The following is a 20,408-nucleotide window of genomic DNA, read 5'->3' on the forward strand; positions in this document are numbered from 1 at the left end:
ACACTTTGAGGCAAGACTTACCTTTTCCTGTAGGTTTGGATTTGCTTGTTTGTTGGGGTTTTTTTATTAGAACAGCAGTACAGCGCTACAAAAATTATAAACAGGTTAACTTGAAGCAAAGGGTTAGCTCAGTCTCACTGTGGTGAAGAGCCAGCCAAGGGAACAAGCAGTAATGACTTCAATTTAATAGTCTACAGAATTAACTTGTGCACAATTTACAATATACAAGCCTTGTAAATATGACAGCTACTCTTTTTAAGGTCATTACAGAATCTTCTCTGTAGGAAAACTATACACCTCAAGAAGTTGTGTACCCTTTCTTAGGAAAGAGGCACAGCCAATATCTGTAAAATAAAATTCCCTAACCTCTAGTTGAACATATCTTTTCTCACTTCACCTTGTAATAAGAGACCAAAAATGGGCTGGCTTTGTATCTTGACAGCTACAATCACGTGGAGAACATGTACCAGAGACATTTTGTTTCATGAAGACAGAAGGTGATACTGTAGTAATCTGTTAACATTTGTGTGATCCATGAATCAGCTGATTTACCTCTTTTACAGGTTCTTCATCCGGGGCAGCATCTTCCACCACAGCCTAGTAAACAGAGGAGAAAAGAGAAGAAAAATCCTGTAAATACACACTACCAGAGACAGTTTTAAGCCAAGATCTAGTAAAAAATACAGTCAATTTAGTTCTAGGTAGTTAAGTTGCTTTCAATTTATCCAACTACAGTAGGCTTGTTCAATTCTTCACACTTTGCACAGGTAAATTAACCTTTGACTCCATAGGGACCTGCTTTCTCCAAGGTATATAAAATGTTAAGAGAAGAAAGCACAATAAAAGAACAACTAAAATTCCTGACAAAAAGTTGAAGCCAAATTTCTCATAGAATGGATAAAGAACAGAAGATTATTACTGAAAAAAATAGAGAATGGAACATCATTTCTTGTTGGGAAGAGAGAATATACATATATATATATATATAGGAGCAAATTCTCTACTTCTCTACACACTCAGCTTCCATTTAAATGTTGCACTCACCTAAAATCCACTAAGTGATGAACCCTTTGGAAAACAAAGGGTTTTGTAGAAAGATTACATAGAGCTTGATCACAAAACCCCTTCTCAGGAAAAAATATTCCCAATGCTGTAATTCACTATCCTATCCATCCAGCTTGAGTGGGTTCAATAACATTACCTACTCTCAAAGAAATTCTAGAAGAGCAAATATCCCAATTTTCTTGCTTACTTGTCAAACACAATTAATGACCTCCTGAGTCAACAGGTGAAAGCAGCAGTGCTTCACTCTAATCTTCCTTTACACAAACATAATATAGAACATGCCCTTGATGCACTCTCCCTTGTTAAGTGATTGATTTACTATAAAAGCTGTCTTTAATATCTGCAAGTCATTCACCTGAGTCATGCACATGCACTCATAAATGTCTGTTTTAAAAGGGTTTTTGGCATTAAGGAAGGGAAGGAGAAACAGGTCTATATGCATCAAAGAATTAAACTGTCTTCCTCCTTGTCTACTAACTGTGAAAAGCTTCCGTGAAAAAGAACAACTTGCAGACAATCATGAAAACATTTTATCCCACACAGATTCAGAGACCATGACAGTTCTCTTGAATCAGTTCAACCACTAGTGTTTAAGCTGCATTCAGCTCATTAAAGAGTAAATATTTCTGCTGTTTGACAACATCTTCATGGACAAGAGCCCATAAGATGAAATTACTTTCTATGTCCTTTTACTAGATTTGGGCAAACAGTACTTCAGCAATTCCATCTATAGCATGAGCTAAAATGGTCTTAAAGTTATAGAACATCTTTATTGTGCCTAGAGACATCAACAGAGTCAATAGATGGTGCCTAACCTCTTGTTCCTATCTAAACTGCAGTTTATGCCTGCAATTCTTTAACCCTCTAAACTTTTTGTAAGTGACATCTCAGCAAGCAATAGAAGAATGCAGCTCAACTATGCTGTTCCTTCAAGCAGGAAATTTAAAAAAAGCACCATCAAAACCTACAAACCCACACATCTGATTTACTATCATTGCAATGTGTCAATTACCCTTGGTAAGGAGATCCACACTGTTTCTTCTGAAAAAAAGGTCTAAGTAGTTCTCTACCAGCAGAAGAGGTGACAACACAAAGACATTGACCCAGGCAATGTACATTCTGCTTTAGTGCAGGATCTAGGGGAGTTTTTCCCAGAAATTGACAACAGAAAAAGCAGCCTTCTGTCTGGGCCAGAAAGAAAAACACTGGGCACACAAAAAAAAGAAGTGATTTTAGAAAGGAGGGAAGGAGAAAGGAATAAAACAGGCATGGTTATGACTTTTGAATACCAGTCAATGGAAAGGTAGACTTGAGAGAGGAACACCATGAGGTTCAGCAGAAAATTTTTCACCATAAATATACAAGTCTTCTCATTGTGAAAGTGATTTGACAAGGTGTCAGCTGACTTCTAAAACAAAGTCAGGAATGATACATAGTTTCCCAGCTATAACCTGTTTATTAGCCCTCAGATTCCTTGCATCCCACAAAGTGGAACAAGTGACAGTACTCAGAAGTGAATTATTTGATTTAAACCTTTTGTAAACACGCGCCCCCCCCCCCCCCCCCCCCAGCTTGTTTTTAACTCAGGGACTCCAGAATGATATGTGCTGGTATAACATATCACATTATCACTTGTGTGGTATTGTATACACGTAAAACTAATACCTTGCACAAAACCTTTGCTGCAGGTCAGCAACTCCTTTTGAGTCAAGTGCTTTGTGCTCTCCATAACCTGTCTGGCTCAGTTACTCTTCCGTCTTTCCCTCTCACCAAAACCCTGTTACAGTACTTCAATCAAACAAGGGGATGGGGGTGTTAAGAAAATAAACACCAATTCCCCCACCTCACAAGCCTCATTCATCTATTTTTACCACCTGTCCGTTACAAATGTACGTCCTGTGCTAGAAGCAATTGACCTGAAATATTTTGGGGTTTTTTGCACTGCTTAACAGTCCCAGGAATACTCAGGAACCTGCCTTGTCCCATTACAGTACAAAAATCATAGGATAACCCAAGCTGGAAGGTTCCCAACAAGGATCACAGAGGTCATCTCCTGCACAGGAGATCGCCAAGAATCACACCATGTGACTGAGAGCACCGTCCAAACACTTCTGGAACTTGAACGATGCCTTTCTTGACACAAGGTACCCTTAGATTGCCGGTAATGAAAACACTCCAAGACACATCGCGAGCGCACGCTACAGAGCGGCCAGCTAATCATCACAGCCTCGGCTACCCAGCATGATCCGGAAAGCACAGTCTTACGCTAAGAGGGAACGGGCAAATGGGTAATCAGAACCCAAGAGAGGTCCACGGACCTATTCGAGCCTCAAATTACAGACCGCATACTTCATGTTTAAATGTGAGCCCGAGCGCGGCTCAGCCCGCTTTGCAGGTTTCCTTCTGTCGTATACTCTTTCCTTTCCAGCCAGCCCAGTCCCCCGGGGCACGGTTCCGGCGCGGGGCGGGCAGGGCAGGGCGGCACAGCCCGCAGCGCCCGGGCTCCGCGGCCGCCGCTCCAAGCCGCTCCGCCCGTGAGGCAACAGGTTCCCGAGCCTCGCCCGGCTCCCCGCCCTCAGCAGCGAGCGGAGCGGGCGAGGGCTGCTCATCACACCCCGTGTCCTGAGCTTTGGGGCACCACCGAGGCGCTTCCCCCGCCGGGAAAGGGGGCCGGCGGCACCGCCGCTGCCGCACGCCCCCGCTGCCGCTCACCTCCGTCTCCATGGGCTCCACCTCTATCCCTTTCCATAGCTCCAGCAAGTGGGCGATCGGCATGCTGAGCGATTCCTGCCTCAGGACGGGATCGAGCAGAAGGAGCGCGCGTCGGCCGCCGGCGGCAGCGGAGAAAGGAAGGCGCCGGGAGGCAACGGGACACGGCGCCCGGTGGGACCGGGACCCTGCGCCCACCCGCTCGGCAAAATGGCTCCGCGCTGCCCCAGGGGAGCCGCGGCAGGGGCGCGGGCGCTCCGCGGGCGCGTGGAGCGGGACGAGGCAGCGGCCGCCGCTCCGCAGCCGCCGACGGACCCCCGCCGCCCCGTCCCGTCCGCCGCCACCGCCTTGGCTCGCTTTTAAGCCGGGGGGAAAGTTGCTGCGGAGGATGCTGCGGCGGCGGCGGGCGCTGCCATGGCAACGGCAGCGCGGCCCCCGGCGGCCCGGCCCCGCCCGCAGAGCCCCGCGCACCGGCGGGGCCGGGGGCCAGAACCGCGCCCCGGCGGTGGAGAGGCGGCAGGAAAATTCCTCGGGTTATAGCCGCCACGGAGAACGCTGGAAGCGTGATAGAGCGTGCAGCTAACGGGATGACAGCTAAGGTTTACAAAGCCCAGTATTATGCCAGTCTTCAAAAGAATTAACTATCACTTTACTATTTTATCTCTGTACTACGAAGCCTGTAGTCTGTTCATTCACGTGCCCTTTCCTCCTCCTTTGCATCTCAAAAGCTATTACAACCTTACTATAGCAAGCATGACAACGCACAGCATGCCCACGTTCGAGAGACCGTGGTTTATGCAGCTATTGCTTGGATTCTCCTCAAACTTAGGACAAAACACACATTTTAACTTGTTTGGGCAACTTCATCAGGGGCCAAAAGGTTTTAGTGTTAAAAAAAAAAAAAATCACTGCTTTTCAAAGAACCATTTTGGAACAATGAGCCAATATTCAGAGTGCATTTTTCTTCTGTTTCATGCACAAAATGCCACAGTTTGATTCCATATTCACGTGTCCATGCACAAGTTTTGTTAACAACAAAAATTCTTCTACCAGTCTACAAAGGAACATTTGAGAAATGTTCCTCCTCCAGTCCCATCTCAGCTTCCCCAAACTCTATTTAACATGAATATGCCCTCCTGTGCATCCAAATGCTAAACACACATAGGAAAATCACATTCACTAACCATAATAAAGAAAAAAAAAATTAGTCCTCAGCCAGAGCCACAAACAGAGCCATGCATTCAGACACTGCTGTGAGAACTCAGTCTTTTAATTGTGTTAGAATGCGAACGCTTCTCTTGGCATCTATGACAACACTTTAGTAACAACTTGTAACACCAATTATGCTGTTTCATCTGCTTTACAGCTTGAGCAATTAAATACCTAGATTACTGCCTTTACTCACTGCTCACCAGAAGAGTGTAGTGGGAATGATGTTCATCACATAGCAGACACGTTACTGAGGTCAGGGGCTGGAGCACACTCCCTGCTGGCTCTTGTGTCCTGCCCCTAGCAACACCTGAGAGATGGAGTTCCTACCTTTGCCTTGACACACAGGTACTCCCCAACAGCCTCTTAGCAACGACTGTGAGGCCAAAGCCAGGACCAAACAACAAATTCAGAGCACAGACCACTCTAGTTTTACAAAACCCAGGGGCCTTTCTCAACCAGACATATTATCCCCGAGAAGATGGTACATGAGTAAATCAAATGCCATCTTGATTTTTAAAAAGCTCTTTAATTTACAGGACTGCATTTGAGATACAAAGTGTCTATGACAACAGGGACCTGGAGAGGTCCAGGTAATCCCAGGGGAGGCAAATCCAAGGTTTGGGGTTATCGCACTGCGGTCAAGTTACACACACACCCATGCAGATCTAGTGTTTTTATAACTTTGCAGTGAACTTCACTTCATTCTTGAGACAGTTACAGGCTTCCTTAAGTATTAATCTGTTATCAAATTGGAACATCAAAACTCCTAAGTTTATTTCCAGACCACTTTGGTCAGTCCAAGCACACATAAAATAAAAGCAGGGGAAAACAAGTGATAAGATCTTATTGCTTTGACATATATACTTCTGTTGCATGTACATACATGCATGATGTATGTACTGTGCAGTAGACTGCCTGCCCCCAGCACCAAGGTGACTTGGACCCAAACTATATGTTCAGAAATAATTGGACTAACCAAAGCACGCTTTCCATATTCCATTTCTTATTCCCTGCCTAACAAAGTGCAGAAATTTTTAACCTCAGATCAAATGAAAATGTGGGTTTGGATAATTTTTCCCCTGCCCTTTATTTTGCAGCATCACAAAATCAGGACCAGTCCACTTCCAAAAAGATCTCATTAGGAGCAGAATAAAGAAATAGAAGGGAAGAGGGGGATGGAACATAGTCGGGGGGGAAAGACAAGCAGACAGAAATTCAAAGAAAAATGGTCTCTGAGAACACAGAAGAAATCCGGTCAAAACAAAAAGTACTTACAGATTTTTTTCCCTAAGAAAAAAAATATTAGTTAACCACACTTACAATTTAGCAGAAGTAATATTTGCAGATATGCTAGCTAGGCTGAGAACTGCCAGGAGATTAGTTCTGCTTGCACCAAGAGAATAAAAGCATTTTTTTCTCTTCTCAAGGAAGCACTGGACTACTCGCATGGTGATTTTTCATCTATTTTTACCTGTCTCCTGAGTGGTAGATAGTAAGTTGCTGCCAGATGCAGAGTGGGGGATTAGACACATCAATATCCTGCTGGGTTACGGTAACTCCTACACTAGTACAGAAGAAAATGTCTTAAGAGCATTGTGTACAAATCACATTAAGATACTTTAATAACTTACATGTCCGCTGCCTTGTGGAAAAGGAAAGAACTATTTCCCCATTTTATACACAAAAGGGAAGAAGCACAGAGCAATATTATTCTCTGCCACTAGCTCCACAGCCTTCCAAGTTCATGACTTCAGTGTTCAGTGGAATGGAATCACCTCATGCCAAAACACACACATTCATCTGCATGCAGCTTGAGCCCAAAGCTCACTCAAAGCTTGAGCAAGATAATCTTCTGCCTGTCCAATAACCAGAGGAGATACTACTTGACACAGAAGTCAGCAAAAAATCCTCTCTCCTTCGAAGGCATTCCTACCGTCCCCTCCGCATTTAAATGTCTCTTCCTGGTTGCCACAGTACAAACATCACCTACCATTACATGCCAGACCAGCATCACCTGCCCAACTTTTTTTTCTTTTTCCCTTTTCTAAATTTCAATTAAGTTTTTACTCTAGTGAAAACTCCTTTCCTGCATATAACTTTTTGGGACAAGACTGACCATTTGCCTGTCTGTTCATCTGCAGCATTACACAATCACAATTCAAGCTTCATTTTCAGTAACTCCCAGGCAAACAAGAGCTACATGGAACATTTTCTTAAAGGATGGAATACCCCAAGTGCGAGCACTGAGAAGAGATCAGGTCTCTGAAGTGTCAGTAGCATCAATAAAAGTGGGAGGAAAAAAAATTGCCAAGAGCTAAGTAGTAACACTCCCCTGTCCATTCCACATGCTGCACTAGAGAGCATCTGTAGAGTCCATTGCTTGTCTGATGCCATTTTTTGGCTGCTAAAGGACTCCTGGAAAGCCTTGAACACCTAACTACAAAAGACCCGACCACTGATCATCCCCTAACCTCCAAAGAAATCAGACTGTACAATGAGTGCTCAAGTTCCCCCAAAGGTCACTTGAGAAGAACAAAATCAGAGTAGAGCACTAGCAACATTTCCTGCAGATTATTCCAGTTTCTCAAGGCACACTTTTGTCCTTTCCAATGGTTCCTGCCATGTACTGTGGCCAAAACAGGATGGACCTGGGGCAGAAGGAACTCTGTCATGCAGCACATAAACACATTTCAAACAAGCAGTCATCTTGTAACCTCTTTATGATGTTGCATATTTATACCTATGGAATAAGCTCATGGAGAAGGATGCTCAATTGCCCTTTCTGTGGGAAAAAAAAAAAAAAATCCTCCTAACGTCCTAAAGAGAAAAAGACCAAGGCATGTTGAAAGAATACTTCAAAGTACCTCACTTGACAGTTGGCATAAACTGGAGGAAATGGCACAATGGCAGGAGGTGACACACACAGACCATGCACAGGCAGAACCTCAATAGCAAGAGGAGAGGCCTGAGCACATCCTAGTGATGGTGATAGATCCACACAGACCACTGTCATCTTGTATATCCATCAGCAGCTGCTCTAGCTCACCATAAAATGCAGCCTTATGGCAGGGCAGGAGAAAGCATGGTCTTTGAGACTCGTATGGGACTTCCCAAGTGTGAAAGAAACATGCTGTGCATGACTGGTTTCCTGTAATCTGTACAGTCAAGCTTGGGTTAGACAGATGAAATCTGTGGCAAATGGCTAAGTGTCCAATGCTAGAAGTAAGTAGTAAAAGTAGGGCAGGTTTTAAACAGGATCTAGGCATCATTCTTTGACGGAGAGAAGTCTAAGTTGCCTGTACTTTTTTGGTTCTTTAGTATAAAGTTACCGGAAGCTATTCTTCCTGGTTGAAAGCAAATAGACAAAATCCCTCACACTGCTTTTTCTCCATGAGAGCAGGTGTCAAAATGCTTTAAGCTCATTCCTAAACAAGATGAATACATTTCTCCTCAGTTTGTTTGTTCAGTGTCTCAGCATTAAATACTTGAAGCTCAGCACTTGGATAGCCTACCATCATTCATGCAGAACCTGAGAGAAGCACAAAACAGTATCTACACACTGCTAATTGTGCCAGACACAAGGGAAATAGTGTTTACTACAATAGGAGAGGCATCCCTAGTGTTGCTAAAATATTTTTACAGTCTAGTTGTGAAGTACACACCTGAGAAACACAGAAGGAAACAGTAGCAGATAAGGCATTCAGTATCAGTGTGCGTCTGCCCCCTGCAAAGCTCATAACTTAACACTGTCAGATTAAAATCATGTCTGCTGAGTCCTCTGAAATAGAAATGCTCAAAACTGGAGAGGAAGTCAGCTTGATTCCTAACCTTTGCAATGGTCTGGCTTCACCATTTGTATTTAATGAGAAGGTCTAGACTGAACATTAAAATCAATATGCTTAGAGAGCAACAAGAGTAAATAGACTCCTTCAGTATAAAGAGGGCAACAGACAGCTATTACAAGCCAGCCTGGTGCCTCTGCAAAAGAGGGACGAGGGCTATTAGGAGCTGTAGAAAAACACTTGTCACATCTGTTGGTTATCTGCATTAAGGCTGCAACTACTTAGCACATCCTACATTTATCAGTTCTTAATATTACTGAATAGTTAAATACCAGAAGAATTAACTTAGAAAAACAGAAAACCTAGTTCAGATAGCTGCAGTAGACCAGCTTTCTTCACTACAGACATGGTTTAGCTGATATCCCCAGTAGGGATAATTGGCTAGAACAGCAGAGACCCCACTCTTGTTCCTACACTGACCCATCTGTTTTGTTGAGGTACAATACCGGGTCTGGCTTCAACAGCCTGAGTGCCTTGGGGCTGGTGAGCCAGTGCAGAATACTGGAAGCAGCACCAAGTGGCATCACACAGCATCAGCCAAACTCCACAATCCACCTGAGCACCACCTACACTAAATCAAGTGGTGACTGCATTTTCCACAAGGCATTTGGGTACCTACAAACCATGTTCGCACTGCAAGCCTGCACCGCTAGAAAGCCTGAGCTGATTTGCTGACAGATTGCCCAAAATCCAAAGCCTGTAGTCTCCTTATCCTGCAAGGCATTAGCCACTCTCAGAGATGAGCTGCCAAACACAAGGTAGCCTTACCTGCTACATCCTGTACTTAATAATAAAAAAATCAAAAGGACTCCTGTGGCAAAAATGCTGACCCTCAGAAACATTTACTCAAGTAATTTTCTACAGCAATTCCCTGTGCAAACTTCTGAAATATTCTCAATTAAAGCTGTAATTCCCCATTACACACTGGTGAACACCAGTTAAAGATGTTCAACAAAGATGAGCTGTAGCAAAAATTTCCCTGCTACATAATATAACACTAAGTTTCGTGACTTCATGTTTTCATCTTACAAGCAGTGATTTTTTTTTCTCCAAAATACACTGTATATAGCTCTTCAAGGAGCAGCTCACAATGCCCTAGAGCAGATTTCCAAGGACATTCCCATCTCTGCCAGTTCCTACTGCAGCAGCAGCACCTTGGCTGAACACTTGCCTGCTGCACACAGCCACTTGTGTCAGAGGCTGGAGAGCTGAGCACGAACAGCTCCAGTCAGGCTGGATCAAGGCTTCTCAGCAGCTGCAGCACAGCTTGAACACTTCCCACAGCCAAAATGTGGGGGTGGGAAGGGAAAGGGGCAGTCACATAGCCCTCAACTCAGGGCCAGGAAAACTGATTTGGAGGCAATAAAGCAATTCAGGATAATGGGGGAGAATGTTTGACACTCCACTTACTCTACCTGCTGTGCTCACTGCATCCAGAGATAATACCACTCCAGTGTACCCTTCTTCCCCCCCTCAAAAAAACCAAGGGGAGAACTCTTCCCTGTCACCTCAATGCCATAGGAGTGGGGCACGCGGCAAAAAGATGGCAGCTGCAACCTACTTAAACACTTCCTCATTAAAAGGAGCACAAACAGCTTTGGTACCTCAACTGGACCATGCAGAAGCAGCAGAAACACTAACAGGAAAAGGTAACAGGGCTGCACTGTTACTAGAATCTCACTAGGGTGGATGTAGCTGCACTGAACAGGGTAAGAGCACCCATCTTACTCCAGCCCACACTGGGGGAATTGTTCTCAGGAAATAAACTTAGAGTCTTTGTTAACTTTCATTGATGAAAACAGACTACTTTCAAGAAGATCATTGTTTCTGTCAGTAGTTATATTTAGAAGTCCAAGCAAATTGTCAACTTAAGTACATAATGAAATAATTATTTTAGATCTAGAACAACATTCTGGTGACAGAACACTCAGGAACTAGGTTTTTTTGTATAAAATTTCTAAATTAAAAAAAAAATAGAATTAAAAAGCTTACTTCCTTAATTTTCTTTCTGTAACAGATGAGGAAACATTGTGATAGCAGTGGCATTAAGATTGCCTAAAAATACAGAGGACTGCAAGCAATATTTCAAGCATAATTCTGTAAGAGAAACATTAATGTGATGTAAGATTACACACCATAGAAAATGTCACAGTAAGCTAACCAATAGCTATGACAGACATTCTAGGTGACTGAGGACAAAGGTACTCATTCATTTGTGGGCAGCCCTTAGTCTACATCCTGCTAAAAATTTGCTTAAACACATGGAGTAACTGAATTATAGCCTTCCTAAAAGCAGATCCATTTTTCATTCAGTGTTAGGGGGGGAAAAAAGCTAAGTGTCATGAAAATGCACTTCTTTACTTTCAGTATGTCTACTCAGACAAGAGACTCTCATCAAACCTGTACACAAACATGAGATTTTCAGCAACTGCAAAGATATTTGAAGAAACAATGGAGAAACAAAACATATCCATTAATAAGATACACACAGAGCCTAAAAAAAGACACAACCTTGAACAGAGGAAAGGATCAGAATATTTACAATTAATTTTGAAGCTCATGCATGCTGCTGGGTTTTCACTCACTGAGCCATGATCTCACATACTACGAACAGGAGTGAAAGCAGCACCAACTGAAGCTGACATACTTCAGCTTCATTAGTTCTTCTTTAAGGAATCTAACCTACACTCTGGAAACTAATGAAGTCTACTCAACATAAACAGCACAAACTCTCCATTATTACAGGAGATTTGCAACATCAAACATCTTTGGTATCAAAGGGATTATCGCTCAAATGGTACATTCAAATCAATAGACTTCAGAAAGCATACACACAAATTAAATCAGAAATCAAGAATTTCTAACCCAAACCCAAATAATCAGTATGATTGTTTCCTCTTCAACCAGCTCACATCTTTTTAAAGATGACTTTAACTGAAGATGAGAAAGAAAACCAGAGTTACTAAACTGTGCAGGTGCTTTATATCCAATTCTGTTAAAAAAACAAATCATAGCCCAAACTGAGTTAATTTCTCCAGTGTTTTGAATTTTAAGCAGACAGAAGCAACAGTTTTTTAGGTTTGCTATTTTAAGCATGTGACATGCTGCATTTTCATTACTTTTTTCAAATGAATACTACAGTAGCTGCTTATTTTTATAGACAAGTATGAGATAACTGAGATTCAGACTTGAATATCTGAGCTCAAGAAATGAAATATTATGGGTGATGATTAAAGATTTTTCAGTTGTAGCCCACCCAGCATCTATCAACTGTGCAATTCCAGAAAGAATTCCCCCTCATCATGGCAGGTGCCATTAGCAAAGGCAAGGACAGAGGGGAAAGCCGCAGACAGAAAGCGACAGACCAGAGCTAAAATCCTTGAATGCTGTGAGACTGAACAGAGAGCCAGGCTACACAGCACAGCTGTATACCACCCCTACATAACTCATATTTCAGATCCCTTTGAGGAAGATTTTAAAAAGGCCAAAAACAAAGCTGCTTGATGGGCAAGTCAGAATCACGCTGCACAAGGATCCAAACCATTTAACATTTCCAGTGCCCACTAGCAGAGAGACACCTGCTGTAACATAGCAACTCCTTCCAAAATAGACATTAGAGGCCAAGGAAGCTTTTTTCACAGCAACATCACTGAGGTGAGTTACACGCACAAACCAGCATTCCCACCTACTGGCGGGGTGGAAATACACAAGGCTGGCATGGGGCGTCCACGGAGCCTGTAATGCCACACAGCCAGGCTCCCACCACTCGAGGGGCACTAGGGAGGCCCAGACACAAACAACAAACCTGCCTGCACGCTCCCCATGCCACTCACCACTTTCCAAGATGAATAAGTCAGGAAGGTATGCACTAGCAGCCTCCCTCTAGATGCTCTTCTTCCCCCTCCTGAGAAGCAGTAAGGAAATGATGCTACACAAAGCCACTTTGCCACCTTCACGGGTGGAGGTGCAGCAGTACCGCAGCCCCGGGGGCCCGTAGGGATGCCGTGTTTCCATATTCACCACCCAGGTATCGTTTCTTCCCCAGAGCTCAGCAGTATCAGCACGAACTAAAGACACCACAAGCACAAAGGCAGAGCAGGCTTTAGCATATCAGCTTGCACTGATTAAAACCCCTCCTTCCTGTAACAAGGATCACCTGGGTGAGGGCCACCTGGAGGAGAGCCACCTGCTCCTAGGCTCCGGAGGGAACGAACGGCACTCCTGGCGCTAGCGCTGGGAGCACTTTCCAGGGAGGATTTCTGGCAAGAAGAGCAGTTGCTGCTCTTGACCTCTGGTTGTGGGCTGGGCACACATCCTGCCCCGAGCGAGGGCACAGAGTGCTTGTAGCGGAGGAAGTGCAGAGAGCCATGTAGTCTCACATCTGACCCATGGCGATGTCAGTCAGATGAGCACTGGCTGATGGATAGTTTGATTCAGATGCATATTAAATTGTAGTGCATTACTTACCGTGGGGTTTTTGCTGCTGGCAAGAATGATGGAGAGAAAGAGAGTACAAGAGAATAAATCTCAGCTAGTAAAAAACCCTGATGTTTTAAGATGTGGATTTCCTGGGTCTACTTTTATCATCCATTTGCTATCTTTCCGTCAAGAGAGTTTGAAAAGCTCTGGAACGAGTATAGTATATCATTTGTTCCAAAAATCAATGTTTTTTCTTGTCCGTAAATAAAATTAAGCCCACAATAGAATTTTACATTTAACTCATATTTGATGTTCCCTTATATATTAAGATTTCTGTGTTCTCCTTCTAGAACCATTACATGTCCCCAATTTGTTTTTGTATTTCTCTGAACTAAATGCCCAATTTGTGAAGCAAGGCATGAAAAACAAAAGCTTGTCAAACTTGGCGTATGAGTACTGATCAATAAAAGCTTATTTGTATTAGAAAAGAAATGCAGCTCTTGGGCAAGAATAGCAGTATTTATTATCATGAGTTACTTTTAAAGCAGCTTCTAAAGAAGTTTCAAGGCCTCACACACAAGTGGCCAAATGAGCCTGACCACCAGCTGGCCAGAGACTCAAAAAGAGACAAAAATCAGACCAGGGTTGCAGTTGTTCCACAGCAGTACTCCTCCAGATTGCAGGGCAATGGTGAACAGAGGCAAACTGGTCTTAGATTGTGCAAATGAGGCACAATTCTCCTTGGAAAGAGAATTCTGCAAGAGCAGTCATGCTCTTACAGAAAACAAAGTTTCCTTGGCCTCATTAGAGCCTTTCAAACAGACATATGGGGCTCTTGGCTCATGCTGCTCACTGCAATTTGCTTTTCAAACTTTAGCAGATTTGTATAAAACTGAGGTAGAGGCAGAAAGAATAATAGCGACATGTTCAAGCTTAACTGGATCACACAGTCGCTTAAGTCAATTCAAATCTGGAACAGTGTAGTAAAAGTCTCTCATAGCATTTTCATCCATACTCAATAAGCAATAAAACAAAATGGATGAGATAATTCCTCCCTCATTTCCCAACTCCACTTAACATATCCATACTCATGCTCATTCTCTCAGAGGTCTAGTATTCCTCCACTCTCTAGTTTCATTATGCCTCTCTGGGTCTTCAGGGTTCAATTAACTACTGCACAGAATGATCGCCTTCAGCTGATTAACAGAGGCTGAAGCTGGGAATTAACCCTGAATGTTCATCTGTTCAGCTAACCTGGACCATCCCATGAGTGTCACTTGTGAGGACCTTTAGGGCCTTTATAATGCTGACAAAAGTCCTGTGCACCTCTATCGCCATAGGACACGAAAGAAAGATGAAAGACTCCAAGTATTCCAGAAGGCAAAGAGTATAGAAAAGGCTTTATTGTCTAATTCTTACCACCTTTTATAAGGTGTTCCAATACAGATTTAATATAATTGGTGAATAGGAACAACACCTCTCTAATCCCACTGGTGAAACTAGAGAAACAGCAAAACACCACCTGGAGAAAGATTGTTTTGAGAAAGGATAGCTGTTTGCCAAGATTGTTTTGAGAAGAGGCTTTCTTGAGAATTTTTCCCTTGGGAAATAGTTAGTAGCTGCTAGCAGGCTAAAATCTCTTCAGACTTAGAAATGTCAAGCCCACATACCTCCTTGCAGGATCTCCATATTCAATCAACTTTTCTCCCCAGGCAATATCCCCTTGCCTTCTCCAACAGCAGACTGAGCCGATCTCTTTGGGACACAACTTTTGACTGGAGTCAGCTCCAGCTTCCCACCTCTAAGGGCTGTGCACATCGAACTGGCACCTCAAAGGACTCCACATCAACCTGCTGTCACCCTCATGCTTCCCAGGTGTGGGTCTGATACCTCGTGTGACAAGTGCACAGTGCCCAGGCCATGCAGCCCACTGCTGTGGAAATTTTCAATAAACACACTGAATTTCTTCCCATCTTCTCAACTAAAAAGCATTTTAAAGTTTTTTTTCTGGAGGCAATTACCAAGGTCAGTGAAGAGGAACTGGATTCTAAATGATTTGCATTGTAGAACACCTTTTGTAAGATTAAAAAAACCAAACAAACAAACCAACCAACAAGCACACAGGAAGATAGAAAAACAGTGTTCACATATAACAAAATAATGAGCATCCAGATTAATTGACATGCACTTCTTACTGTATCTATGAGCTTACTCCCAGTATTTTTCTATCCAATGCTGTATTATTTTATATTAAAATGTTTTCTAGGAAGCAAACAGACTTTCATGCATTGCAGAAATTGCATTTCCTTTTCAGTGTTGAAGATTCACTGCTACCTTTTTGCCCTGGAGGTTGTTCAGCTCATGCTTCCCACTCTCGCCACCATGTGTCCTTAATTGTTATTTTCCGGTTAGAGAATCATCTCAGTATTGCTGAAAAGCTGCCTAGCTTTTCATAAAAACATCTGAAATTTCACCAAGATGAAGAGAAAAGGCAATTAATGACTGTGTATAGTATCCCAAAAGTTCAGCAGATGGAGAGGGGTCTCAAGACCCAGTCCTGTCAGTGGAGTGCTGATTTGTGCAAAGGGAAAGAGCGATACAAACAGCAGATGCAAACCAAACCAGACTGTTCTGACAGGTGAGGGACTTCCATGAGTGGTGGGAAACGTGAATCCTCTTGGGCAAAAAATGGAGATAAAGGATCCCTACATTCTAAGTGAGCGTTTAACCCCTTAACAAAAAGAAAGTGTCGCCTCATAGAGGATTTTTTAGTATTTGTGTTCTTTTTTGCACAATTTCCTTATATCCAACTTTCTAAGGGTATGCGTACTTTTTGAAGCCAGTGGCATCCTATGCTTTCACTCAGCATTTGCTGAACAGGTGGAAGGAGCCGCTGCTCCGAGAAGAACGCTGCCACAGGTGTCCAGATTAGGATTGGGACAGGTTTTACACATGCTCAACCTTTCTTAGGATCATAGAGATACAACAAAGGATAATTATGCTTAGGGATCCTCAAAAGTTTTTAAGCATAATTACTTGAGTGAGGATTCTACAAACAGGACTTGAAACTGAGGGTGAGAAGTACCTGTGTCTCATGAGCTACATTTTCAGTGTCAGACAAATACAGCAAAGGAAACACATTTTGGGTTTTTTTGTTTTAATGACTTGCTTGACTTCATACAGACCCTAACACACTGCAAACAGAATTTTTATATTTTTTTATCTACATAGATGAATCTACATCTTGCACATATTTCCTCAAACACTGTAATATATTAGCACAAATCAGATTTGTTAAAAAAAACCTCTTAACACACCAGAAGTTTTCAAAATAGGAATAGAGACTCATGTATGTGCTGGAGGGACTGTTCTGATGCATCATCGCTGTTGAGATGCCCACAGCACTCAAGGGTGCTTCTTTAAAAACTTCAGGGAGCCTCAAGTATCAGTACCTCATTATCTAAAAGGTCTTTCATACCTTTCCATGAGCAGCCCCACGCAGCTCTGGCTCTTTCTTCTATCTTCATTCTCTTTCTGAAGTTTCAGCTCACGGCTTCCTGGCATGACCGCCTGTCCCTTCCTCCTCACAACACAGCCAGCAAACTCCAACTAACCACACCACCACCCAACTCACTCTTTAATCACCCACAGCTGTGAGGGCAAGGCTGTGCCCACTCTTGGGTGATTAACACAGCTGCAACACATCGGGGGCAAGAGTGCTCCCAGCACCATCTCCACCTGTTCTCCCACACTGATGTACGAATCGCTGCTTCTAGAAATCCATTTAGGTACAGATTCGTAATGTCTTAATGATCTTTCTTGAAAAAGAAGCTCTACTAATGCAATGAGAAGCTCATGTTCTACTCCCTCCCTGTGGTAACTGATACCCTGTGCCAACCATTGGAAAAACACCTTTGTTCTTGGCGAGGTGCTTCAAGGATTATACTTTTGCCAAGATAATCGTTAGCCCTTGTGGTAACCTCCTGCATACAATGGACCCGTGGAGTGACCTCAGGAGTCACCTGTACAACCTGAGCTGGTTTCACTCCTCACATTCAGGAGTGGAAAAATTTTTAGGAGAAGTCAAAGCTTGCTAGTAAACCAGTCATGTATGTAAAGATTTGTAGCTTTGCAGATGGACAGGACTGGTCAAACGACCTTCAAACGTTTCAGCAGTTCACTTCTGTGAAGCCAAATCTGGAAAAAATTCATGCTAGCAACCACTATCTGCTAGATATATTATTTCTAGCCCATAAACCTGGAAGGGAAGACAGTTTCACAGGGACCAAAATTACTTTGCTGATGGCATAGACCCAATTATGAAATTCCTGGACACATTTTGTTCTGCCTAGTTTAGTTAATTGCATTGATACACTGAAGAATGAAATCCAGCCCTTTTCCTTTTCTAAAGGGCACAACCAGTTTTTCAGAAATTGAGTTTGTGTTATTTCCCCAAAGCTCATTAAAAAGTATTTCACTTAATGCTTTTGTTGAGGGTTTTTGCTTGGGTTTTTTTATGACAGCTATATGTGCATGTCATTTTGCAATGGTTTCCATAACAATTCTGCAATGCTTAGTATTAGGATATATGTTCTTAGGCACCTTGTTCAATAAGGTAGACACACATGGGGTTATTAAGTATCTCTAATTTATTATTTGATTTTAATATCGTAATGATTGCTGATCTGTGTGTTGTGTAATGTGGAAAAGTAATATTTGCTGTAGCTACCTTAATTGTGAATTTGCATTATCTCAGCTTTTAAATTGTTCAAAAAAAGTAGTTTTATCTTAGAATTTTGCTGTTTTCAAAATCCCTAAGTTCCACCTCATATTTAAAACCTGTTGTTTTAAATACTTCCTTTTACTGCTTCTACTGGAAATAATCATAAATATATTTCTACTGCTTAAGTATTTGATGGCCTAAATGTTCTAGAAAAAATTATACATTTACCATTTCTATAGGTCACCAATAATAACCTGTACACAGCTCTGAATCATCATTCAATTCAGTTAATTGGGGTTTGAGAAATGTTATTTTCTCATGTCAGGATATTCTGACCTGAGTAATTACTGGTACAATTTCTACTCTAATATCGCAAACGCTGTTACGAGCAATAATACAGCTCCACAATAGACTGCTGAAAGAAAAAAAAATATTATCCAAGTTGAGTAGTACATGAGACATTATTATTTTCAAACAGGGTCTTAGTCACCTGTCTTTTATCACTGGACAGGCAAAGGCTTACTTGAATAATTATGATATCTCAGTATCATTAAAACCAGAAAAATGTTGTTCATGACATCCTAAGTAATTTGCAAAACACTCTTTCAAGCTTTGCTGCAATTTGCCTTAAGACATTACTGTGACATGGTTGACTAGAAGTTTCCTACATTTAAAGCAATTTAAACCATTTCTCTGAGTGTATTTTCTTGCCATATAATGTGACCAAGTAGCTAAGTCACATGGCTAAAAACAATCCCAGGCAAACAGCTGCCCCAACTTAGATGTATATCTAATTACTAGACCTCGCAGACAGCACTCTCCTAACAGTGTTAACAGAGACAATTTTCCACCTTGGTCTCCTGTTCTGCTTGGTTCCAGCCAGAAAATTCTGTTCCTGATTAACAGATACAAATTCCACTACAAATCGCCAGTGGAATCAATTAACTACTCTACATTTGGCCCAGCCTATTCATTGCAGTCATGCACATTTCACAAAATAAGCAAATAGCTATCAAAAATTTCTACAGCTTGTCCTACCTCTTTCTCTCCAGATGTTATTGACTGGATAAATCCCTGTGATTCTGCCACCTATTTTCAAGTCTCTAGCGCTCAGAGACCTGGGATTAGGAGTAAAACCTCAATCAAGAAGACCAGTCCCTCCAAGTCTCAAAGTACTGCCTCACAGGAGCACTCAAATTGCAGAATTTATTTAAAAGAAAATCTCATGCCTCTAACAAAGCTTTAGGGAAAAAAAGCCCACCTGTGCATCAGGCTTTGCAGACAGAGGCTGCAGGGAGGATCTCAGTCCCTGGGAGAGCTTGATACAAGAGCTTATTTTGCTTGCTAAGTAGGAAAACTTGTGAAGTAGGAAAGCTTTCTAAGGGGCCAGTGTTCCTAGTTGGTGGGTACTTCTCAGAAAGAAGCCCTTTGGGACGACTGAAACACAGCTTTCCACCAGCTCCAGCATACAAGGTTTTCAAGGACAGCAATGATTCATCTCCACGTGGGCAATGCAAGTTGTCTGGGGGAATGGGAAGTCTTATAAGTGTTTCAAAATGCATGCTGACTTGCCTTGTTGTTATAAATTAATACATTTTGAAAGCAGATACGTGACACATTATTTTCAGACTCTGTTTCTCCTGCAGTCGTTTTATTTGTGAAACAGCACCTGTAGGAACAAAACATTGTTATTTATAGTTCTGCTCTCTGTCACATAAACAAATCCTCTGCCAAATCCCTAACAATACCATGCAACAAAACAGATGAAACAATGCTGCAAATCTAATTTAAGCTAATGCAGGCAGCACTAAATGAGGTTCTGGTCATGACTGATTTTCCTTCTCTGCAATCTGCAGCAAGTCACTTGGTCCTTTAGTTTCTTTCCCCCTTCTGTAAAATCCAGAATGGGAAGGCTAGTGCAAAAAGGCAGAAGTTCAGATTAGAAGTACAAGCAGCCTCAGAATTTCAGAACTGAATTGTCTGAAATGCTAATGTTTTGATCCAGCTATAACAAAACAATGCACATTTCTACACTGTGATGTTCTTGGACATTCAAATATATTGGCTGCATTAGGAATATATTCTGGTGGTTGCTGAAGTCTAGAAAAGACTCACTGAGAAATAAAATTCAGACCTGTAGAAAATGGTTGGCTTGAAAAGCTGTTCTTCCAGAACAGAAATGCAGGCAATGACCACAGAGTAGACAACTGAGAGAATTGTTCTGGATGGATCCTGGAACAAATCAGCTATTTGGCCAGCCTGGACACACCCAATATGTCAGCTGGATTGATAGTTTTCTCTTCTAACCAAATCCCACTTTTCACTTGACAAACTGGAAAAGATTTCTCAGAAGTAAAATGTTTCCCCAAAAGTCACAACTAGCAGAATGTGGAACTCCTTGTTGTCTCATTTAAATAGCATCAACTGAACAGTTTTGT

General features: G+C 42.3%; 1 protein-coding gene across 2 annotated transcripts in view; it reads right to left on the reverse strand.

Annotated features, from left to right (window-relative positions):
• Positions 1-17,642, reverse strand: part of RPS6KA2 (ribosomal protein S6 kinase A2) — a 292,629-nt gene extending 274,987 nt beyond the window's left edge. Inside the window, exons 1-2 of one of the 2 annotated variants that reach the window (XM_040059468.2) lie at positions 16,726-17,642; positions 553-597 (exon numbers count right to left, since the gene is read on the reverse strand). Coding sequence is in view for 1 of the 2 variants with exons in the window: in XM_040059466.2 (XP_039915400.1) it covers positions 553-597; positions 3,778-3,840 (108 nt within the window). In the remaining variant the exon portion in view is untranslated. Of the gene's footprint in view, positions 1-552; positions 598-3,777; positions 3,911-16,725 lie in introns of those variants that run through there. The other variant, XM_040059466.2, reaches the window with a different exon arrangement.
• Between the last annotated feature and the right edge of the window lie 2,766 nt (positions 17,643-20,408).

Source organism: Hirundo rustica, chromosome 3 (assembly GCF_015227805.2).
Source record: "Hirundo rustica isolate bHirRus1 chromosome 3, bHirRus1.pri.v3, whole genome shotgun sequence".
Lineage (NCBI taxonomy): Eukaryota > Metazoa > Chordata > Aves > Passeriformes > Hirundinidae > Hirundo > Hirundo rustica.